At 39.9% G+C, this 26304-nt stretch overlaps 1 protein-coding gene across 1 annotated transcript in view; it reads right to left on the bottom strand.

The window, feature by feature from the left end:
• LOC111866339 (glutamate receptor 1) overlaps nucleotides 1-26304 on the bottom strand; it is a 78497-nt gene that overhangs the window by 11121 nt on the left and 41072 nt on the right. The window contains exon 10 of the mRNA XM_023855187.2: nucleotides 4226-4334. Coding sequence (XP_023710955.1) covers nucleotides 4226-4334 — 109 coding nt within the window. The remainder of the gene's footprint in view (nucleotides 1-4225; nucleotides 4335-26304) is intronic.

Raw genomic sequence — 26304 nt, 5'->3', positions numbered from 1 at the left:
TGCGTCAGCCCATTCCATACTTTAGGCTATTAGTCGCCGGCTTTCCACCGATTTTAGGTCAGTTCGTGAGGGGTATGTGGTGGATAAGGTGGCACCAAAGCGGGTTTTCTCCTGCCAGTCATCCTATAACCGCTGCTGTGTCGTCTTGTTATTGACACGTCGTAAAATGATATGCTGTCTCGCTGTTCATGTGGCTTTCGTCCCCGGCTTCACTGCTAATTGCTTTTAGAGCTCGGATATCTGTTTACATTACGATTATAGTGTGTATTACGAACATTCATTTGATGCAAGTATTATGTATTTGGTGATTATCCATCGTCCTTTCTATTTTCTAAAAACCGTCCTGTTAATTTTTTAAAACACAGCGTTTCGGAGACTGGATTCTGTCCCCGTCCTCGGATAAAATCTACTCAGTTGGGTCCAATTGATAGAGGTAGCCCATATCTCCTTACCGGAGACGGGGACAGGATCCAGTCTCCGAAACGTTGTGTTTTAAAAAATAAACAGGACTTTTTTTTTTAGGAAATAGACAAGATGATGATAATGTCCAAAAACATAATACTTGTAGCAACATGCCATCGTCACAGACTTTTAGATATTATTCATTTGGTGGTTTGAAGAAGTTGGGCACCAGTCATATTCCCATCCAGACCTGAGAAAGTGCGTGTTGTGATGTGAATAGATAACTACTAAATTGTTAGTGGTAGATGAAGCTTCTGTGAAGAATCGAGCATAATCAAGAAATGTTTGGCGGCGGAAAACATTAATATTGGAACAGTCTCCTTGATCTTCTGTCAACCCATCGGAACGAGTGGGTGTAACTAATGGTACAGGGAATATTTCTTCATTACATCGCGCCGACTAATGCGTCAGACATGTGACGTAAGGGAGAGCATAAACGTATCTGCCTCATATCGTTTTGCTCCCTTCAATAACGAAACCTACACAGAACGTCAATAGGAGGACAGTATTTCAAATTTAAATATGAATTTTATTACAGGTAGAATGCAATGAGTTAAAGAGATAAACCGATTGTAAATTAAAATTACAGTGTTTTCTTTTAATTTTAAGAGTGTTCTCCTAATTCGATATCTATCTATCTATCTATCTATCTATCTATCTATCTATCTATCTATCTATCTATCTGTCTGTCTGTCTGTCTGTCTGTCTGTCTGTCTGTCTATCTATCTATCTACGGCACTACAGTCTTTTGTTGGACCTTGGCCGCTTTTTCAGTTTCTTGATCCTATGCACAGTCGGTAGGACTCCTTGGACGGGGAATTAGCCCGTCGCAAGGCCGTTACCTACACAGAGAATACAAACACAGAATAAACGCACACAGACGTCCATGCCATGAGTGAGATTCGAACCTACGATCCCTGATTTCGAGCCAGGGAAGACAGTTCAAGTCTTAGACCACGCGGCCCCTGTGATCGGCCCCATTTCGGTATGAGTTCCGTTTGTAGTTCGATATACACGTAACATGTAATTCATCGTTACCACGTGCGCTGCACCGTATCCTGTGTGATTGCAGCTGCGTAGGTTCACCTATTGCAGCAATGCCACTTTGGGAAGTACGCATACACTCCGTCCTTTACATCCTTCCAAAGAAGCGAATAAACTCGACTGAGGTTAGGTGAAAGGGGCGGCCAAGAAATTTATCTCCTCTATCCACAAATTTGTTCGCATGCTGAGTGAATAATATTAGCGGTATACGGGTGTGCACCACTTTGCTGGAAGATGATGTTAGAATGTGCCTCAAGCTTTGGGTCAGCATGAGGTTATAACTTCACCAGGCTGGATAATTGAGATATGAACCATCACTTCAATATTTGTGAGTACACACCACATATTCGCCTTCAAGGTACCCTTGCCAGCAGGCAGCACAATGTGTTTTCGTAATATTTTATGTTAAACTCGAGTCTGTAATATAAGTTCAGCGCAAATGAAGGCTCTCGTACGGAAAACCACATTTACCGAACGCATAGAGCAACAGCTTAATTAAACTTTGGACTTATTTTTAGGTAAAAACATAGAAAAAATGCAACCATCATAAAATACCGACAGGTCGCAGTTTGTTTGGCATTTTTTTTTCATTTAATAAATATATAAATTTCAAATACCTGCTTCATGAGAACTTTGTAAAAATGAGACCATAACGCACAGTAAATAAGTTCACTTAGGCATGAGACCATAATGCACAGTAAATAAGTTCACTTAGGCCTATTTTAAGGCCGGGCCATAGCTAAGGCGGTTAGTCGCTGGCTTCCACCACTGCGGCCCGGGTTCGATTTCGGGTCTGGAAAAGTGGGATTTGTGGTGGACAAAGTGGCGCTGGGGCGAGTTTTCTCCTAGTATTTCGATGTCCCCTGCCAATTTTCATTCCGCCAAATTCTCCATCATCATAATCACCCGGTGCAGGCTACAATACGCCAATCAGTGGCCTCCGTGCCGAGTGGACCCAGTTGGACTCCACCCCCCACTATGCGAATTTAAAAAAAACATTTTAGGCCTATTTTACATTCACTGTCCTGTCTTACTTGTGTAAGATAGCCTAGCTCCATTTTAGTTTCCACATATCTTTGTTTATTATGGGCATCAGATCTGTAGCTGTCGAAAAGGCGAACATTACCTCAAGGTGAAATTATGTATGTATATATATGCATATGTATGTACGTATATGTGCATGTGTGTATGTATGTGTAAGGGTGGGCCATAGTAATTTGGCCCTTGCACCGAGATCGTCACTGATTATGGTCAAGTGTAACCAGCTGCTTCATTCTTCAGTGTCCAAGTGACCCTGAAGTGAAGCCGTGCCATAGCTCAGGCGATCAGTCGCCGGCTTCCCACCGCGGCGGCTCGGGTTCGATCCCAGCTCAGGTTCTGTGGGATGTGTAATGGACAAAATGTCACTGGGGCAGGTTTTCTGCGAGTACTTCGATTTCCCCTGTCAATTGTCATTCCACCGACTGCTCCATTCATCGTTATCTATCATCTGGGGTTACTACAATAGGACAATTAGTGGCCGACGTACCAAGTGGACTCAGTTTCAGCCCACCCCAAGACCCTGAAGGGAAATACGGCAAGTTCCTCTGTCTGGTACAAAATACCGTATTTACGCATGTATAGGCCGCACATTTTTTGCCAAAAATTCAAGAGGAAAAGTGGGGTGCGGCTTATATTCGAAATATTCGAAATCACACTTCATTTAAAAAAATATATATTCATAATTAGTAATACAGGGTGTTCTACTCTTGAAATAATATTCCAAGAAAATTATTTTTTCTATAATTTCTCTCTGAAAATTGTGCTGTGGCCTATACACGCACGCGGCCTATACATGCGTAAATACGGTAATACATTGAATATTAGCATTTCATGTTCTGAGAGCGCTGTATTTGTGGCTGGATTATAACGACTGCGTATATAACTCTTCTGGTGGTACCCACAAACCACTGCAGAAGTATGTTACTAATTCATAAGATGCTCACAATTATTAAATTAGAATGTTCTTGCAACTAGATATAAATCGTTCACTAGTTTCTTACCTATTTTCCCATATTTTTAAAAGGGCATATGTTACATAGTAAAGCAGGGTAAAGCGGAATGATACTGATCATTCATTTCCATCTATTTCTGAGGCTAAATTCTCGCAGTTGACACTTTACTTTCAGGATTTTTACTAAAAGTTTGTATACATTTCTTGTCTCCTACATGTGTACTACATGGGCAGTAATCAATAATTTTTGGCGAAGGGCACAAATTATGAAGCTCCTCATTTTACAATTTTCGAAAACCTCTCCTTAAAAAAATTTTGTCATACATCCAAATATTCTCAACGTCTCTCTGAACTCAGACACTCAAAGTGAGATGTCCATACAAAACAATAGGTAAAATTTAAGTTTTTCATATCCTTATACAGAAAATGGGGAGAGAGAGGGTTTCCAACTGAATGACACTAAGCAAATCCCATTTATAATGTGCCCGTAATTTCTTCTGGAATGAAATTTAGGTTATTATAGGTTAAATGAATGCTCATATGGTACACGAACCGCCATCGATAACGTATTTGTCAGCTTCCATGCTGACACTGAGTAATTGAGTATGGAAAAATGGTGGATTCCGAAGAGTCAGACGAACGTTTCTGAAAGATTGCTGATACAAGACTTGCCTTCAGCAGTTCCTGGAACAGCGGTTAGAGAGATTAATGGCCCACAGTACTTGCCTGTTTGTCGCTATGCTTGCACTCAGTTCGGTCGTACCACCAGCGGTTCTTCAACTTCGTCAGCTCTCCGTTCTCTATGAGGGAGAGCACGGCCAGGTTGATTCTGTCTCTGTGTGTGCAGATAAAAGTTACTAATGAATCCAGTTAGACAATTATTGGAAGGGAATTTGCTTGTCAGCGAGACAATAAATCGTTTTAATTTTCAGACATCAAACACAGTCAGTCTCGCTTGACTTTAGAAACGACGTCCGACGAGATTTATTAAAAAAGTATCATAACATGGTTTTGTGTGTCTGGACAAATCTCAGAACGGAAGATTCTTCAAGTGAGAAAATATTGCATAAGTGATTATGCTTGTAATATCAAGAAACGAAACATTACGCGAGGACTTAACGTACGCTTTACATGTTGCTTTCTCAACACAGATTAGTTTACTTAGTAAGACAATAAGTCCGTTCAAATCCGAAGTTCTAAGCAATCTGACTTAGAGATTTTGCCCCGTCTAAGTGCAACGTCGTTGATTGTTTCTTTCATAGAAAACGAAATACCCACAACGAACGACTGCGATGGCCAATCAACAGGCAACAAAACACACGCCCCAACGAGAACACTCAAGGCAGCCACAAGCAGACCAACCAACACCAAAACCACTTGCAACCATAAATAACATGTAGCTACTGCAATAGGAAGAAGAAAAACCGCATTGCAGTAAGCAGCAGTATCCTTGCCCACAACACCTGTACACATGAAGATGGCAAGTTAGGCCGAAACATGTAGTGAAATAATTTCCAATAAAGGACCAGTCAACCTCGTTGCACCTAGACGGTGCAAAAACTCCAAAGTCAGATGTATACATTGCAGCAGGTTGCTGAAATATAATATTCTGAGCAATATTTCGCAACATGTCGGTTTCTACGGTTGTTCACACTGCNCCCCCCCCCCACACACACACACACATACACCTCATGGGATGTCCGCAACCGCTAATTCAGTACGTTCGCCTCCACGCCTGGAGGCGGTTTCCTCAGTCGATCCGCTATGGACGCACTGTGCCATAGTGACAAAGGATACAAATACAAATTGCTCAGTTGCTCAAGAGCAACTGAGCAATATTGGCTTCTCAAAAAGGACTGTGCTTAGTGTGTTCGTTAGTTACAATACAGATTCTCTCTCATTTGGTTGAAGTTAATTTCTCAGAGGTACAGACAACCAGAAATTCTTCCCCCCCCCCTCTGCACAGTTTAATTCGAGTTTACAATCTCACACTCTCTTCACTCTTAATATGAGGGCTGTTTCACCTTACGTAGTTAGAAAAATTGCCTCTTATTAGCCCTTGCACTTATTTTTAAGAATTTAATTTGCTGGTGACTTATACTTCTATAATATTTAATGATTATCTGTTAATCAATAAAAATAATATATTGACACGTGTAGGGTGGTACGCGTGACGAAAATGACGGCTTCTATTGTGGATGATTGAGTTTATTAGCATCCTGGTTGCAAGTTCTCTTAATCGCATTTAAATACAGCGCTATCGCTGATATATATACACACACTGGTCCTCTCCTGGTACCACAACTTAAAAGCAGGAACTATAAGAGTCTCAATAAATCACACACTCCAAGTATTACGCATGAACGAAGCCTTATAATCACACTTTAACTCTTCACAGTTTGACGAACTTTCCCTGGCTATCTTCTACCTAGAACTCAGAACTGAATCGTAGAGCCGTTTGCTTTAAGATAACTCTTTTGCACGGACGCCATGGAAAGAACAGCCCATATTGTTTATCGTGTTTCACGAATGGCGCGGAACCATAGAAAGAAACCTCTCTATTGTTGAGGCTTGTTTACCGATTCATCGCTTAGCAACGCTCTGGCCATCCACGTTACAATATTTATACCTTGCGTTCAGTTTCAAGTCTGGATTTACATGTTTCAAACAATGTTTATGAAATGGGAACAGTTTTGAATCTCGCAGTGACGGAGGATAGAAATGTTGAATGAAATGTGTGTCATGGAATATATCGTGTCTGATGAAAAATTCATAATTCCTTTATCCGATTGGATTTCAAATTTATCCCACCAAATACGAAAATAATTGCATATACAGAGTGGCCCGAAAATCACTTAACCTAACACATTCTCTCGTAGTATAGGGACTTTTCAGGTTTAAGTCTGCCAGTCGGTTTATATAACACTATCAACGCGTTATGTGTTGTGCACTGGACGTGGAGGGTCTCATTTTGAACTTATTGTTGTAAATTCAGTCAGCAATAAAGAAACTTGTAACGTATTTTATTATGCTAACCAGTTATGTATAAGAAAGCAGAGTTATTTGATCCATTAATGTGCTTTCTTCAAGTTTCCATCAACAAAAATTATCCGAGTCTTCCAACGACTCTCCCTGACGAAACAGTGTTTGGTACGAGAGCACGCGACAGTCCGGTTTGATCTCCTGTGTTTCTAGTCGTGTTGTGATTGTCACTGAACCGGGATGACAGGCGGTGCACTTCTCAATCACTCGTTCATTCCTTCCCGCATCACCCAACATCATGATATGCCAGTCCAGCACATGGATACATTATGACGTTGATTGATCGCTTCTCGAACCTCATTTATTCATGATAAATAGTATAACAGGAACCAACCTCGTACAGGTCGACATTCTAACCCTAACCATCTCTCCCCCCGTAACCCCGCCCTAATGCCACAGTGCGAGAGTCTTAACCTGCAGCTATAATTTCATAGACGAAAATCGGTGATACAGTGTCGATCTGGTGCACTGATCCGCTTTGTACGTAAAAGGTACGCACTGGGTAGTCATGTGTGGTTTGTTCGCACGAAGGCGACAGGAACGTAAGAGTAAGCTGCCGTTAGGGCTGCGCCATAGCTCCGAGTTCGATCCCGGGTCTGGTCAAGTGGGATTTGTGGTGGACAAAGTGGCGCTTGTACTTCGGTTTCCCCTGCCAATCTTCATTCCACCAATCGCTCCACAATCACCCTCACCTATCATCTGGGGCTGGTACAAAAGGCCAGATTTGGCCGCAGTTCTAAGGCATGTACTGTCTTCGCTCGCTTGGAAACCGGGATAGTGGGTTAGAATCCCACTCAAGGCATGGATGTTTAGTTTGTGTGTGTGTGTGCGTTTTTCTGTGTTTGTGTACGGGTAGAGGTCTTGCGACGAGCTGATCACCCGCCCAAGGAGTCCTACCGAATGTGTAAGATCTAGAAAAACCGAAGTGAACGGAGAAGTTCGTGGAGGTAGGCCTAGGCTGACTTGGGCTGTAGTGCCAAAGGGGGAAAAAGAAGTGGCCGCAGTACAAGGGACTTAGTCCCGCCCCACTAGCAATAAAAATAAACTACTGTTATAAAGGTGAATGCAACGCACAGTAAAGGAGTTATAGGAGGTTGGAGAAGACTGCGCAGCAGGGAGCTTCATAATGTGTACCCTCCATCAAATATTATTAGGGCGACCAAATCAAGGAGTATGGAATATGATGAGCTTCCTACAGGGTGGGAGAGATAAGAAATGCAAATCAGATATTACTCAGACACCGAAAACTTGGCCACTTGGCGTAAGTGATACGGTAATATTGGAGTGGTAAGTAAGAAGCAGGGTGGAAGAGTGTGAATTCTTTTGCATCAAGTTCGGGATCAGTGGCGGGCTCTCGTCAGCGCCGCAGTAAAACTTCGGGTTCCGTAAAGGGAAAGGAATTTATTGACTAACTGAAAGACTATTAGCTTCTCAAGGTACCTCTGTTCCGTGAAGTTTATTATTATTATTATTATTATTATTATTATTATTATTAGTAGTAGTAGTAGTAGTAGTAGTAGTAGTAGTAGTAGTAGTAGTACTGCTATGTTATGTAGTTCTTAGTTTTTATGTTCTTGTTATCGCTCTTCATATTATTTGTCTGTTTCCTTTTTCTGTATTAATGTGTTTTCTTTCTCCAGTACTTGCCTGTGCCGATCGCAGTGGCCGCGCGGTCTAAGGCATGAACTATCTTTGGTCGTTCGAACGCTGGGATCGTGGATTCGAATCCCAATCAAGGCGCGGATGTCTGCGTTTATCCTTTGTGTTGTTCTGTGTGTAGGTAGCGGTCTTCTTGCGACTGGCCGATCCCACGACCAAGGAGTCTTACAGGCTGTGTATAGGATTAAGAAGCTGAAAATTCCGCCAAGGTCCAACAAAAGGAATGTAGAGCCATAGACAGATAGATATGCTTGCCTATAATTTGTTGTGTTTGTCCATAATGTAATCACCTGTATCTAGACTGTGCTGAGTCTGCAATTGATCTCGTTAGTTGTTGACTCGGCCATATATAATAAAGAATTAAATTAACATCATAATCTCAAGGAAACGTACACGTAATACTACTGGTGAGGGAAAGCGAGTTGGGTGGGGGCCTAACGAATGTTGACATTTCTGCGAAGACAGCAGAGAGACGGGCAGACTACAACGGGCCCGCATCTACAAACATGGTCTATTCAGTCTTATCAGCTTACGTCAACAATTAACAAGGAAGAAACATGAAATCTGCCACCGGCATGCCCTACTCGGACGGCATATGCCAGCTGTTTATTTTATTCCTATGATTTGAATGTAATTACGTCTACAGCAACTACTACTGCCCCACCACCATTACAAGTACGCTAGAACGAGTCACTTTTTTATGTTTAGTTGTTACGTATCACTTTCTAATATTTCTCAAATATCTGTGGAAGTAACTGGTTCATTCCGCCGAAACTACTTGAAATTTTGTGAATTTTTTAGAGTTTCATTTTATATATGAGACATTTCGGGAGTATTGTCATTATACTGAAAAATATGTATATATTCACAATTCTCTACTACTTTCCTTGAGGAAATAAAGGTGTACTTATGAGATCACGATGCTGTAAGAGTGTATGTCTCAGTGTGGCCCTTTTAACTTTTGAACGAACAACCTGATTTTCATGAAATTTCATATGCACGTTACGTAATTGTGTTACACCACAACATGCTATTATTTTCTTCCTATAAATAGTAATAACAATATGGCGGACACGAGAATTTGTTATGTTGGAGCGGCACTAGCAGCGCTTATGTTCGGGCCTTGTAAGGGATGTGCCAAATGATCAACTTTGAAAAATGTTCAATTTTTTGTAAGAACATGTTCTTGTAGAATGTAGGATAACAACCTGGCTGCCACGCAAACATTTTCTTTAGCTCCCATTTAGTTGGCCATAATTAATCAACACTGGAGACAGGCATGTGGAATTTGTTACGGAAATAGATCGTAAACATTTCGACGCACTTTGTATGAGATGTTGTGTGTAAGCATAAATTTACAAGAATCAACGTAGAACACCATCAAATTATAATAATTTATATTGAAATTTCTTCAGTCACATGTTTCTAGTTCCCTGTTATGTTGAAGTGCTTCTTAGACCATCTTTAGGGTTTTATACAGAATTTAAAAGAAAATATTAAATAATTATTATATTGATTGAATCCAAATCTTAATTGTTCAAAATAGCTTTGTCCTAGTTCTGAAATAAAAAATTTAATTATTGGTTCCGGGGGGCGATTTGCCGAGGGTAAATTAGCCGTGGCGGCGTGAAGCTGACCACTCACTTCCATCTAGTGCCGAGGTTAAGAATGATGGAGCTATTCCTTAACTCGTCATGTAAATTTGGTCTACACTTAAGTAATAAGTACTTCACAGAAATAATTCAATTCGTGTTTATTTACGTGCAAACTTAACAGCACAAAGGCTAATTACAAAGTTAGCACGAGTACAAAGAAAAAATACACAAAAATAATTAAAGAATAAAATGCAAAATATAATGACAAATAATTAGTAATAATTCCAAGAAAAATTAAAGTTAGCGTTAACAGGCGATAACGATGATGATGATGATAATTCAATTCAATTCAATTCGTGTTTATTTACGTGCAAACTTAACAGCACAGAGGCCAATAACAAAGTTGGCACGAGTACATAGAAATACAGATATAACAAAAAGACAAAATGCAAATAAGACAGTCTACATAATGGCATTAAATTAATAATAATTCCAAGAAAAATTAAAGTTAGCGTTAATAGTTGAGAAAATAAAATTAGTACATTTCGAATGGATATTCCACTATGTGGTGAGAAAGGACGGTACACATACATACACACATACAAGTTAATAATAATAATAACCCAATTAATTCTTATTTATTCGTGCAGTAGCTCAACATTCTAATTCAATTCAATTCAATTCATGTTTATTTACGTACAACTTAACAGCATAGAGGCCAATTACAAGGTTAGCATGAGTACATAAAAAATAGTAATAATAATAATTCAATTCGTTATTATATATGTGTCTAGTTAACAGCTACAAGGCCAATTACAGACACAGCACAGGGCAGATACAGTTACTTACATTATGGACAAACATAAAATCAAAGACGAATTACAGTCAAGCACTGGGTGAAACAACAAATTAATTCAGAAAGTAAACAAACAAACACACAAATGAAGATGATGAGTGGTAACAAGACATGATAACTAAGAACTACATAACACAGAACATTAGGAGTATGAACAAATATTATTAAGAATTTTAGGTTAATGAGTATAAATGTGATTGAGAAAACGGCCCCGACTGCAAATATGTCGAGATCTTTACCCGCCGCGTTGGCAGCGCAGGCGCACCGAGCAGAGGGACAGTGTTTATTAGAGGGACAAACACCAAATGATAATTATGATGATAATAATACATACATACATAAATATATATATTTCTTTTATTACTTGGTGGGGTGGGACTGAGTCCACTTGGTACTGAGGCCACTTCTGACCTATTGTACCAGCCCCAGATGATAGGTGAGGGTGATTGTGGAGCAATTGGTGGAATGAAGATTGGCAGGGGAAACCGAAGTACTCGGAGAAAACCTGCCCCAGTGCCACTTCGTCCACCACAAATCTCACTTAACCAGACCCGGGATCGAACTCGGGCCGTCGCGGTGGGAAGCCAGCGACTAACGGCTTGAGCTATGGTGCGGCCTTTTCACATAAATACATACATACATACATAATACATACATACAGAATTAGAAATCTATGCAATAGAAGATCAATCTTCACGTGTTACGCTCGAATTTCCTTGTTCATGTTGGTTTATATTTCAAAGGGTCCTGCGCTCGATCCCAGTTTGTGATTGAGTAGAATTGAGGTTTTGACAACGAAATTTATCGTTGGAAAGATATGCAGACTGGACCGTCATAAATGATTTATTCTTGAAACTTTGCATTCTCATTGGTTTCAGTATTACTCACTGCTGTTATGAATTTTTTATTTTTCCACCTTAATATTTTTTCGTGTTCCATTGCCGAAAAGAAAGTGAGGAGTAGCGGATGATGAATTTAGACCCTGTAGAAGCTAGGACGGGGATTTTTGATAGATCTTCATTAAAATTTTTATGAGAGACCGAAATTCGTGTCGTATTATTCGCCTTGCATAGAGTCAAAAATGTTTTTATTTTGCTTTATTACCATTTTATCATATCAAAATATGTTACCATTGAATGTACTAACCGTAATTGGAAGAAAAATTCATGTTATGAACAAAATTAATGTAATATGAACTTTTCAAAGAAAATGATAATTATAAATATCAGCTTTATATAGAATTCTGGTTATAGTTTCCCGATAGGTACCGAAATTAAGAGTCATTCAACAAATCCTATTCTTTACACAAATAATACGTTTCGGCGAAATTCATGTAATAGTTTCGTAGTTTCAATATTTTTTTTGGGGGGGGGGAGGGTCAGAAACATCAGTCTATATGTGATTTCACTTCATGAATCATATGTTACAGAAATATAATATTCCCCAAACAAAATATAAAACATAGGCCTATATTAATAACAGTCATAAATATCTATTTAGCCTGTTATGGTCAGAATTATATTTTACATAATAATCTCAATACAAGAATTGTACGTTTAGTTTTGCAGAATTTACATCATAAAAATGTGAAACTTTTAAATAATTATGTTTTGACCTTTTAATTTAAGCTATAAATATATGAAAATTAATACACGATCGTTTTGGTTTACTCTCCACTAACTATACATATGCCAGTACCTTCAATTACTCTTGGTTCCACAAAACGGCCCATAAATTACTAATACCTTAGTACCGCTATTCTAAAGACCCAGCCCTGCACATTGTTTATTACTGTATCGGCGTTAAGGTTCAAATCCCCTAAAACAAACGTTCCACTGTTTCCTGTCGCATGTAAATGAGAGGCGCACACGGCAGCACGCAGTTGAATTTTCTGTAATGCAAATGGTTGTAACAAAACATCAATGTAAACTATTCAAATCGAGCCTAATATTAGAGCGATATTTCTGTTTTAGCAGTAGAGTACGAAGAAATATTATGGAGGAAAAGAAAAGCTTCATAACGGCATATGTACATTTCATGAATAGTTTTCATGTTATCTATAGAGAACCGTGAAATTAGTGCACTGTTTTTTGGAAATGCTATCAGTTCGTTTATAAGAGACTCCTCGAGCCCTTACACTACTTAGTACGTGACTAAGTAGAAATGTCCAAGTGTAACAAGTTTAAGAGGAAACTATAAATTTTCCTTTACAAATTTCGGCCATTACTAGCCATAATCAGAAGGTGTAGTTAACACTATAAAAATAATTCACTTATATGTTTCAACAGAAGCTGTTATAAAGGCGTTTCTACTAATATTATATATTAATGCAGTCAAAATACGTTATGAATATTAAAAGTAATTACCTAAAATCAATTAAAATATTGTCATGTGTCCTAGGTTCCGTAACGAAAAACAGTGGATTCTGGATTGGATGACTGGATTTATTAACACCTCCGTTTACAGTCTCTCTTTCGCAATCAACTAGAGCTCTGAAGAAAGCAGTCTTCTGGGATTTGGCACCGTGTATATGTGGTGTTAACGTTTCGGAGGAACGTATCGCCTCCATCTTCAGGGTAGAAGAAAAAATATAAGAAAAGCAGTCTGCTTTTACCGGTTCTCACGGTCTCTTCGCTTGCAGATTTCTTATATTTTTTCTTCTACCCTGAAGATGGAGGCGATACGTTCCTCCGAAACGTTAACACCACATATANGCCAAATCCCAGAAGACTGCTTTCTTCATAGTCACCGCCGTGAAAACCTCAAATCTTACAACTAGAGCTCTATTGCTAATCTGCCCACTTCACAAATCACTAGGACACGCTCCATTCTCGTTATTGTAATCTTCTGTCCTTTTACTCTCAACTGCCAGCATCGGAATTCGCCTCTCTTATAATCACTTTGCACGGACCCAAGGGATAACACGCATCACGTGTTATCAAGAACGAGTGTTTACCCCTCCGTTGCCTAGCACTAGATCTCCTACTATTCCACATATTTTGTACGCATTACACAGCAAAGGGCTATTTACTCATACCAAGAATCTGTCTCCGAGGGAACATGTTTATCGACCCGTTGTCTAGCAATGGATATACACTTTAAAATATATTAAAGGACTTGCTGCTTAATTACAAGAACAATTGAAGTAGAGGAACCCACCTACAGGGAAAAAGTTTATATTCTCTTTAAACTTGTTACTCTTGATGGACATCGTTACTTATTCACGTATTATTAATTCATTTTGAGTCTGAATTTCCTGCTTCATAATCACGATAAGCCTATTCACGTCCGTGTGCCTGTCTACTTTTCTAGTAATTATGGAGTCCATCAGATAAATTCTCGCGAAATTCTGAATGCGTATGCTCTATAATTTAAAGTCTGTCCTCTTTCGTTCTTTCCATTTCACTTCAGTAACATCAAAATGGCGGCCATGGGAAATTCCAAGATGGAAATGACACGAGCGACACTTAATGGAGGATTCTTATATGTAACGTTTGTTAAGGCAATTTCTATACACCGTGTAGGACACTAGAATGGTGAATATCCGAAATTTATGCTTAATGTTATATCTTTTGTCGACAACTAATGAACGAAAGTAATTAGGCGTGTGAAATATTATTGGATATGAAACAATAATTTTATGTGAAACACATATTATGGGTGAAAGGTGGCAATGTTGCGAAAAATTCATTTTACATCTGGCGAATGAACGTAACGCAATGTGAATCTGTCTGAGCTATGGAACTTAGAAATGAATCCCTAACTGCAAAAATATTAATACTCTGAGGCACAAATGTTCCGATATGTAACAGTCCATTAGGTTCAGTGTAGGCCTATTTTACATTCATTGTCAAACACAGTCTTGACATTACATTTCAGTGAGCTCATACGAAATACGACCGTCAGTTTCCTTCTAGGTCAGTTTATTTTGACATAAGAGAAAGAACCACAACACTCCTCTTTTCCCTTATTTCATAATATTTAGGATGGATGAATTGAACCATGCAAGAGGTCTGAAGTATTACGAGATAAGTCCTTTATGCAGTATTCTTGCATCAGTCTTTTTATAAGTATCTTGCTTACTAGCGCCATCAGCGTCGAGACAATTTAGTCTAAACCAGTCTCTTTACTATGGTCTTTCTCTGAGGAAACTGATAAAATTCGATACGAATTTAATGTAAATTTGCGTGTTATGAGGTAGCACGATTAGAATTCGTTGGGTGACGTTTAACCGAATCATATGAAGTATTTTCGGGGATGAAGAAAGCAGACTTGACAGACATCATCTTCCAAATATATGTTCAGCTTAGACCTTTCCTTGCATGCAACGTATAATAAAAGTTTAAAGTGATGTGGGAAAAACAGAAGTATAATTCAGACTGTCGCAGCAGACGTAAGTTTCTGGTTGAACGTAAAACAAGAGCATTCAAATGATGCTAAAATTGTTGTCTACATTTTGCTGCACTTCCCCCCCCCCTCCCATCACAGTGTTTGTGCGGGTGTATGACGTCAAGGGAGTCGTTATCTTATTGTAACTTCCAACAAACAAATTCGATTGCGTCAGAGTAGTAATACGCAGTACAAAGTATAAACAATTCCATGCCTCAGTCTCGTGTACCTTTCTAATATACGTTAGTACAAAATATGATTTTCACCATTTTGATGATACATGTGGGAGTCACTGATTTTCTTGCCAATGCTGGCGAGAATTCAACTTCGAAATGTCACAGAATCGTATCCACTGAACACAATCTATATAATCCATTGCTAACTAGAATGCTGAAGTGTCGGACTGCCAGCAAAACGAGTAGCACACAACAGTTGTTTGAATAACTTCACAAGAACAGGAAGTTTACAAACTAAGTTAGCTACAGTTATCTTCCACACTCCCACAGAAAACATTTCAGATTTTATTCTGAACCCTTTAGCTCAGTATCCATTTATGGAATTTCTTCGTAAAAAATGAATGATAAAATTTTATGTTCAGCCCATTCAGTTTGTTTTAAATTGTAACGTTCTACAGCGCAAAGATAAGAAGTTACCAATTTCGAATCCCGGTGGAACAAGGGATTATGCTCATTTCGGTTTTTCGTTGTTATCTTCAGCCCCTGTAGATGAATGCCGGTACAGTGAATTCAAAACGGTAACGACTCCTCCTTTCAAATTCTGACCTCCCCGTACCAACTTTCTGCTTGTTCGAATCTGCATATCGTATGTATTAACTCACTCAATCATTAATCATTGCTTTTCATGTCGGTGAACTTCGTCGCAGTTGTCCGAGCGGATAGCATCCGTATGTTGGACGCCCTGGGTTCAAATTCAGAACCTGAAACCAACTAAACTGACTGAAAATTATCGTGGTTTTCCCCATTACCTCCAGACAAATGAAGGGATATTGACTTTATTTAGGCAACGACTGCCTCCTTCCTCATGCTTCCTAATTTATTATTCGCTAATCATAGTAACATTCTGCGCAGTGTGGTCTGAGCCAGGGCCTGAGAAGGAGAGGTACCGCCCGGAAGGGTCATAGATGTGGGGCTCCAACCCCATGTAGCACTACAATACACTTTAATATTATTACAATTTATTCCTGACCAATCATCCCGAGAAGCACAATTCAACTGACGGAAGACCATGCGAACGTTTTAAGACTCTTAAAAAAAAAAAAACTAAAAGCAGGCTTATGAGACCACCCTGTTGTTTGTCTATGTATCCGTCTGTGTCTGTCCATCTGTCTATGTGTCCCTTCTAGTTTTAAGCTTGTGAGATCATCTTTGCATCTCCCCCCACCACCAATATATGTTAAGAGGCTTATGAAGTCACCATTATGTCTGTGCGTCTGTGTATCTGCTCTAAATTTTTTGTTTTCTATGCAGTCCGTGTCGTATCAAAGGAGATTAAGTGAATATGTATTCCCAGGAAATATTTTTTAAATTTCAAATTATCTAAAAATACAACGAATATCTATGAGAGGCTAATAATAATAAACTAACAATTTAGTTAAACGGAATTTCCACATTCTCCCTTACAGTAAATTTTGTTTACATTAACTAAGCATATATGCGGGGCCGCGCCATAGCTCAAGCGGTTATTCACTGGCTTCCCACCGCGGCGGCCCGGGTTCGATCTCGGGTCTGGTCAAGTGTGACTTGTGGTGGACAAAGTGACGCTGGGGCAGGTTTTCTCCGAGTACTTCGGTTTCCCCTGATAATTTTCATTCCACCAATTGCTCCACAATCACCATCGTCTATCATCTGGGGCTGGTACAATAGGCCAGAAGTGGCCGCAGTACAAGGGACTTAGTCCCACTTCACTAGCAATAAAAAAAAACATATACGCGACGTCTTCCTCAGCCAGGGCCTGGGTTAAATGGCCCTGGTGCTTTCAGCCCCACCCCCACTATGGACACTTTCTCTGAGTTGCCGGCAGTGTAGCTACATAAGCCATCAATAGCTAACTAATTGCATTCATTCCATCGAATCGACTGAGATGATGAAGAGGGCCCGCCGAGGATCGAACTTCATAACGCCAGAGAGACTGGATTCCTCTCATACTAAATATATTTGTTTTCTTGATTGACGAAATAGCGTAACTATTTGCACATGATGACTCGCTACTCTCTGTTGTGTCGTGAAGAATTATCAAATAAAAAAGTAACAGATGATAATGACATGGTAAAGGTGACAAATGCGTACAGAACTTTAGTCTGAAAACTTGAAGGGAAAGACTATTTTGAGGACCTAGGGGTAGATACAATGGTATCGTCAAGTGTTACTGACTAGACAAAAGGTTTGGACTGATAACTGTATTTATTGAAAACATATAACCCGTAATTACAAACGATTATAACGCTGTCTCTAATCTACACACTTCACAAATCACTCTAGCAAACATTAACGCTTCTGTGTATTCACCACGCGTTGCTAGGTAACGGTTCTCAGTAGTCGACATGCCTCTGCTTCCTTACCCACGTCCTCCTTGGAAGGCGGCTGCTCGCAGCTGATCATGACAAGTCTCAGACATGACTAACTCCTGTTGCCTAACAAAGGCGATCTCTTCTGGCTTCACTATTACGCCTTTCAGGTGTCACGTCACAATATATTAAGATGGAGTCAAAGGCAGTATGGTGTGAGGACATGGACAAGATTCGTCTGGCCCAGGTTAAGTTCAATGTGAGACTTGTGAAAAGACAGTAATGATCCTTCCGGTTTCATGAAGGGTAGGAAGTGGTTTGACTAGCTGAGCGACCATCAGCTTCTTAAGAATAATCCAGTTTCACATCTATTTAATACAATGGGTAACTTTATGAATAGGTATGTTTCATTTTTACGTTCTGAATCGGGAGGCGAGGAAAATTATTCTGAACTAAATGGTAGCAAGTTTTCCCAGAATTTATTCTGATCTTAATTTCTTCCTCAATAGAATTTTGATTTGTTACTCTCGTCCCCAAATAATTAGAAACTGTTACATATCACATTAAAGAAATAAACAGATACGCCTAATGTAGTTGTTTAATCTTGGAACCAGTTCGACGCTGAAGTCGAGTGTTCCGTATTGCTGGTTGGGGTGGTGGGGGAAAGGGAGTTGGCTGTCGAGCACACCTGCAGCTGCGTACTATAAATACCATCGCATCCAAAGGCAACAATGAGAGCTCCCACCACCCACAACAAGGATGGGGAGGAAGAAAAAGTAATTGTGACATCATGTTACGGTTTGCTGAGCATTCGACAACACACGATCGACTGACCAGCCCAATCGTGTGTTTGTAATTCTCATTTTTGGGCTGTGTTTCATCAGACATTTAGATTATTGTCTTACAAATCAAGCTTCTTCTTTGATAATTTAATCACCTACAGAGTAAGTTGGTTCGTAAATTATTTAATGTCTTGGTGAAGAATGGTTTGAAATGGTGCATAATTGAAGCTGTTATCCCAGCATTAGTATGAAGAAATTATGTTAATGCATGAAATCGCCAGTAAGAACAAGACATAAACCAGCCAAAATTCTGACAGAGTAAAGGCAAAATTGTGAGGCTGTAAAAACACTGCAAGAGAGTTTCATGGAGGCAGGCCTAGGCCCAAATGAGAGCTGTAGCGCCAATGAAAAAAAAAAACACTGCTGAGACCTGTACTTATGTCTGGGAGCGAGAGTTTGACGTTAACTAGGAGTACTGAGGAGCGCTTGAGGGTCCTTAAAAGGAAGGTACTTCGAAGGATAATTGGCTCTGTGTCTATGATTATGTGAACTATTTTTCTGAACCAGATATTCTTAAAACCATAACAATTGCAAGATTATTATGGGCAGGCCATGCTATTCTAATGTCGGATGATAATCATATTAAAATAAACTCACCGTTCTAAAACCAGATGTGTGTAGAAGAGTTGGAAGACAAAAACTGAGATGAATGGATGGAGCAGAGGACGATCTCATGATGTTTTTTTGTGAGAGGATGGAGAAAAAGGGAGCTTGATAAGAGGGAATGGAAAAATATCTCGGAAGCGACCACGGCCCAAACTGTGCTACAGAGCCATTAGTAGTAGCAGCACTATGCAATGAAGACCTATGGGTGAACGGATGTTTAGCTCCACTGTTCTTGACCTCGGCACTAGATGGAAGTGAGCAATCAGCTTCACTGCCTGGCCGATTTACCCCACCAGGATAAAGTCCTAGGTTCATTTTGGGCAGTAGGCTGGCTTAGCTCCAGAGCCAGTCTGGACGCTGTGGAGTAGATAAAAATCTCTGGCCTCTGCCGGGAACCGAAACCCAGCCACGGTTGCTATACTGACAGAGCTATCCCGACTCTTTACCTTCCAATTAAATGTCTCAAAAACCAATCAATAACAGTGGGGACCTGCCCTATGTACGTGTATGTTAACCGAAATTCTGCAAAGGGAACTACTTTATAGTGTTACTCCAATGATTGATGTCCTTTAATAAGCAGTTTCAGTATTTTAAATGGGGACTTAACGTAAAGAGAGTGGCTCGTAATGGAAATACACTTTTTCACAGTTTCGCACTACTGCTGGAAGCTGATGAACGTCGATGTACTATTGCGCTGAGGACATTGCGCTAACAAGTTGAAAAGTACAACTGTCAGCTTTATTTGTGTCATTCTTCCTTATGATGCACTTACAACAAAATGAAATAGGAATGTCGTACTCTGATCAACAGTGGGCATGTTATGAAACTCTAGAGCTTATTTCTGTCATGACAGTGCTTAATAAAGGGTCACGTAAGGAATGGCAAGATTTAATAACTCTGTGGTACGAATATAGACGTTAAAGTTGTCCCCAGTCTTAAGAAACACGCCATGTATCCGAATGTAGGACTGGAGTTATAGTTTCAAGAATTCCTGCCCCAAGTTAGGCACAGACCAATTGTCAGCGTTACGCTACGGTCGCTATATTAGCGGGAAAATAGCGTATCTCTGAGCCGGTCTCGATGCAGTGGCGAACAGAAAACTATAATTTCCCAATTATAACTCCACTACTGTTTATAATTTGCCCATTTTTTGTGTAAGTGGTCTGATTTATTCTTCTCTCTTGAAGGATTAGTCTCTCTGCTCTTCCCGCTCAGCATTTTTTCTGAAACTATGAGTCTTATAGAAGTCGGCAGGACTCTTTGGACGGGGGATCAGCGCTATCGCAAGGTTGATACCTACACGGGATAATACAAACACAGAATAAACGCGGACAGACATCCACGTCTTGAGTGAGACTGGAACCCACGGTCTCAGAGTTTGAGCAAGCGAAACCATTTCGTGCCTCTGACCGCACGGCCACTGTGATCGGCCACTGGCCTCATATAATCGTACAGGGTTACTATAAATGATTCATTCAATATTGAATTGAGTTGAATTGAAGTGGAATGAAATATTTGTAGTAACTCTGTATGTAACGAAATACAAGAGGAATGAGATTCTGCTCCAGAATTCCACAAACAAAGAGGGCATGAAATTGTCTAATTTTATCTTACAAAATTTATTTAAAATCTTTCGCTTTTGTAAAATATAAGCATAATATGCGATCTAGCATTATTTATCAGTAAAGGCTCTAATGCGCAGACGTTAAACAGGTCTGTGACGTCCATAACATGAGAAGTGCCTTCAAGGAATCTCGTGTCTTCATGTTGTACCACAAGATGGCGATGTACTTCCTGTAGCAACCATTTTCAGAACTCACACAGTCCTACGTCATCCTGAGATCGATTCTCTGGACGTCGCGGTTGAGTGAGTGGCACTCCTGCTTTGTATTCGGGAGGTAATGGGTTCAAATTTTGTTTCGGATTGACAAGTATATCTGGTTTCACTGAGTGGCTCTAAGAAAATTCTCGGCTTGTATAACGAATGGAACCAAAGCTGCTAATGTGTGTACGAGTATATTGTCACGTGTAGGGGTTAATGCGTGAATTATAAGTCGGGTCCTGGATTGGAGCACTAGATTTATTATACCTTATATACAGCATTCGGGACTACAGGCAATTACAACGCTATTGCTTATCTACACACTTTACAGTTCACTGTTACACATGCACTAGGGTTCCCAGTCTTCACTAGTCGTATCCTGGGAACGGATTTTAAGTCTTACTGCCACTTCAAATTAGCATGAAGTCTTCTTTGCACCGCCCAGTTCCTTTCTTGCCATTATTCTGCAACTGCCAATTCCGAAGACTCGACTCAATTCAATTCCTCTGCTCCCAAGCTCATATCCCGGCAGGCTGGCGTCCCAAGACTCGACTCTCCACTCTAATTCTAGCTGCGTGAGATCCTCGTTACATACCCTGAAGACGGACCCAAAGGAAAGAACTCTCTTCTATTGTCCCATATTGTTTCAGGCATGTTTACTGATCCTTTGCCCAGCAATAGACGTCCTCTTTTTGCGCGCGTTAGCTACAGCGGGAATGTGTTTACCGAGTCTTTGCCTAACAATAGGTCNGACTCGACTCTCCACTCTAATTCTAGCTGCGTGAGATCCTCGTTACATACCCTGAAGACGGACCCAAAGGAAAGAACTCTCTTCTATTGTCCCATATTGTTTCAGGCATGTTTACTGATCCTTTGCCCAGCAATAGACGTCCTCTTTTTGCGCGCGTTAGCTACAGCGGGAATGTGTTTACCGGGTCTTTGTCCAACAATAGGTCTATACGTTACAATATGTTGAATGAATTCAGTTGGCTTAGAGGAGGGTATAATGGCGTGCTTTTGTGAATGTGATGATGATCCTCGCGGTTTCGTAAAAACAGAGAAATATTTGGCCATCTCAATAATCCTGAACTGTTTAAACAAGAGCTTCAAATAAGCTGTGAAAATGAGAGGCGGGAAAAATGAAATAATTAATTTATATGAAGGGAATTTGAGTAATTGGTACAATGCAGCCTCGAGTGGCAGGTAGCGCAGTATAAGAAGAGCCACAAACTTTCAGGATACATACAGGCACGTTACAAGGTGATTTCCTTATTTCTTATTTGTAGTGGGGTGGGACGAAGTCCCTTGTACTGCGGCCACAACTGGCCTATTGTACCAGCCCCAGATGTGAGGGTGATTGTGGAGCAATTGGTGGAATGAAGATTGGCAGGGGAACCGATTTCCCTATTTAGTATAGCGCTTCCTCCCCAGTGCAGGAAACGAACAAAATATTTAACGTGTCTGGAATCCAGAAGTCACTTCTATGGAAACGCTAGAACAGACCGTTGCATAAGAAGTAACAATAGCGATACTGTAATTCCAACAGTGAGCTGTTGTATCGAGAACATCGAATCTCCACGGTAACGACAAACAAAGCAACGTCTCCATGGTTATAACAGAAGGTTTATTTGCCTAGTAGCGGCGAGGGTATAAATAGCCCAGCTTCGATGAGAAGCCTTCAGTCTCGGAATAGTCTTCGAAGAAGAAATTCGCGGAACAGCCATCGGAGAAGAAGCTTCGGAATATCCGTCTGGGTCCAGTATCGCCGGAATATTGTAAGCAGTGATTGTGACACTGCAAGTGAAAATGCCTGTAAAGTGTGTGTAAGTGAGCGAAAGGAATAAATTCGCTATATTGGGACAACGGCGTGAACTTATTTGTAGCGTGACACACAAACACGCTACAATATATTTCTGACATTGCGAAGGAGGAAGACTGGGTAACCCCTCAGGATATTCCTGAATACAAGTTACAAATATTACCATGTAGAATTTGAGGTTCTCACAGCGGTGATTATGAAAACTTTTATCTCTGAGACATACAGTCATGTAATCCTTTGAAATATCTTCTTACCTGCTTCATGCTGCTTTCTTACGTAATTTGTTCTATGACCCTGAAGTTCGAGCCAGCATGTTCCTCCGAAATGCCCGTTGACTGTCAACGGACTACACGGCATTATGGCCGAGATGACGAAACTCGTCTAGGAGCTTCACCGCTCGAATCAACATAGCTCCTATTCAGGTGTAACAACAATTCTGGTAGGTCTTCTCTTTTCATGGAAATATATTTCCTGTGTTATTACTGTGTGTTGTAGTCGAAGTACAAATGTATTGAAATTACATTTTAAATAAATATGTCTATAAATAAAACAAATTATGACGAGCTGGTGTAAGAGTTTTAACTCCATAGACAGAATCTTGGAAAGTCATGCAAGTCGTATACCTCTGCGATGTAGAAGGGCAGTTTCGTGTAAACATGCCAGTTCTTATTAAGCTCTTACATATAATCGGTTAGCAGTTCAGAGAAGGGCAAGTGAGAAGGCTGAAGCGAAACGAATGATGAGGAATCGAAGGCAATGCCCAGAAATTATTTGCGCTAAGTGACGAAACCCCCTAAATATAAATCTGTATTGTTTGGCAAGCGACCCACTTCTGTCCTCGATAAGACTCGCAATCATGACATTGCACTTACATTGTCGCCTTGACGAAGCTGGATAGCTGGCTTAATTTTCTCACTCGTGAACTTGTCTGAATGTCAGAGGTCAACTGTAGCAGAGTATTAACCCCTCGTCTCCCTGTCTCCCCTCCCGGGGGTTGCAGAACGTTAATTGCACAGGGTGAATAATAAATAACTTCCTTTTCTTTCTGTAGTTCATTAAATATCAAGACAAGCATAGTTATACACGACGCTCTTTGTGACAAATAGATTCTGAAGATACATATCTAAGAAAAATATGTTATTGAGTATTCAGACAGACTTTGGTGGCCATTTTCTGGCAGACTAGTAATTATTTTTATGAAATATATGAAGTGTTTTATGCATGTCATAAGCTTCCGTCTACGTATATAAAGGGGTTATTAGCAGTACGTAACAGAGAACTCTCAAGCTCTCAAACTTGGGGAAGAAAGGAACACGGACAGGGCAAAAGAAGTCTCACAGGAAATTTCCTAAGAGGGCCACAGACGGAAGTGGTGGAATAACAGCGAGATAACAATATTGAATTTATGAATATGAATAATTTTACCTTAAAAACCAATGGAAAGAGAAATGAGTACACACAACTCAACAGGGAATGATTTTAAATAAATGAGTGTGCAAATGATTAACGGTTAATGATAATTCTGATTTTAATAAGCAACGAATGCTATTTTTCATTACATTGTGTCCAGGTATGAGGTCTTTCAACATATTCCGAACGTCAGGCTACGGATATCTACTTCCTCCTGATCGGTTCCTTATCGTGTGTATGCTGATGGCCGGAGTTACCTTGTGCACCCTGTCACTGAAGAAGTTTAGTTTGTACTGATTTCATTCCGCTTCAGACTTTACTTCAATTCGGCAATTGTACTGGATAATCGGACGAAGATCACAACTATCTGTTAAAAGCAAACTCTTACTCTACAAGGCAATACTCGAACCTATATGGACGTATGGTATATCACTGTGGGGAACAGTCAGCAATTCAAACCTGGAAATACTACAACGATTTCAGAACAAAGTTCTCAGGGAAATAGTTGATGCGCCCTGGTATGTGCCCAATACAGTGTTACATAAGGACTTAAGTGTATCTACAGTGCGAGAAGAAATTAAAAAGTGTAGTGCTAAGTACAGTCGGAGACTACAAATACATCCAAACGAACTCGCAGCCTCACTACTAACCCATGAAGATGAAGTTAGGAGATTAAAAAGATTCAAACCGTCAGACCTATCTGATAGATTTAGCTAGTTTTAAGTGTATACATGCCACAAATCTTAAGGCATCTACTGAGATAGCCTTATTAACACTGTTAATGACATAGTCACCACATCAGTCACCAAAAGTGCTCATTGTCCTTAATTGAACAGATTGTATGAAACTATCTCAAATAAAAAAAAGACTTTACTTCTCGTGACACATATGTTAGCCGTACAACAATACTTACACCAATTTTGTTGTGTTCAATTGTTTACGTTCTTAATATTCTTTGTGTTATTCCAAAAATTATTGGATATGTTATGATATTCGGGCTTATATCTTTAACCCAATATAGAGAGTTATCAAGGCCGCGTCATAGCTCAAGCGGTTAGTTGCTGGCTTTCCACCGCGGCAGCCCGGGTTCGAGCCCGTGTCTAGTCAAGTGGGTGTTTGTGGTGGACAAAGTGGCACTAGGGCAGGTTTTCTCCGAGTACTTCGGTTTCCCCTGCCAATCTTCATTCCACCAAATTCTCCATCATTATAATCACCCGGGGCAGGTACAATGGGCCAATCAGTGGGCGACGTGCCGAGTGGACCCAGCTGGACTCCACCCCCATTATGAGAATTTTACAGAGTTATCAGAGAGAGACTGGGAAGTTAAAATTTCATCTCTCTTCTAACATTTATCCAGTAGACCTATATTTCGTTTTACTTACTTACTTCAATCTGCTGGATCATTCGCTTTGAATGCTATTACCTCGGCTTTCTTACTACATGTTTTTAAAATTAAGTCTTTATGATACTTTGTTTAATTTACACACCAATATTTGTAATTCAGCTTATGAATTTGCTAGTACTACCTCATCATCTGCATACAATATCGCGTTCTATGTATCTCATAAATGTACAGATTTTCTCTTTCAAATTCTGTAAGAGGTGTTCATACTAATTCGCATAAAAATATTTATATGTTGCCCATCCTGCTGTGTATATGATATACAAATTTCTTGTACCGTCATATAACAATTCTTGATTTGGTATTGATTGAGATCAAACGTAAACAATGTCAGTTTATTATATTATTCATACTACATTTTTCGGTCTCTTTGACAGTCATGAAAGCTATCCCTGTAACAGGCCACGGAGGCCCATAGGATTGTGAGACATTGAGGGTCCCACATTATCTAAACAATCTACTCGCAGACGACGGTAAGTTTGACGTCATGAAGTGTACATGAATAAAAACATAAGTATATTTTATTTATGCTGAATTATGTGATGAAAATGGATCCATTCTTCAAAGTCATACACTAAAAGTTGTGTGCGTGTCTATGGGCGATTACATGAGAATATGTATGTAATGTTGTAAAATTACTAAATTTATAATATATATATATATATATATTGTGACGTATTTGCGCTATGCAGGACATCCCCTCCCCGCCAGCGGTTACGTAACACCTTCGGAGCGCTACCGCTGTTACGGTAACAGGCCAGTCAACACTCCGCCCCCTCCCGCGGTGACGTAATTGCACTTCCCACTGTGACGTAATACGGGACACCACGCACAGCCAA

The sequence above is a fragment of the Cryptotermes secundus genome, unplaced genomic scaffold (genome assembly GCF_002891405.2).
Source record: "Cryptotermes secundus unplaced genomic scaffold, Csec_1.0 scaffold40, whole genome shotgun sequence".
NCBI lineage: Eukaryota > Metazoa > Arthropoda > Insecta > Blattodea > Kalotermitidae > Cryptotermes > Cryptotermes secundus.
The sequence above is the reverse complement of the archived record's forward strand: the minus strand, read 5'-3'. Positions and strand labels throughout refer to the sequence as shown.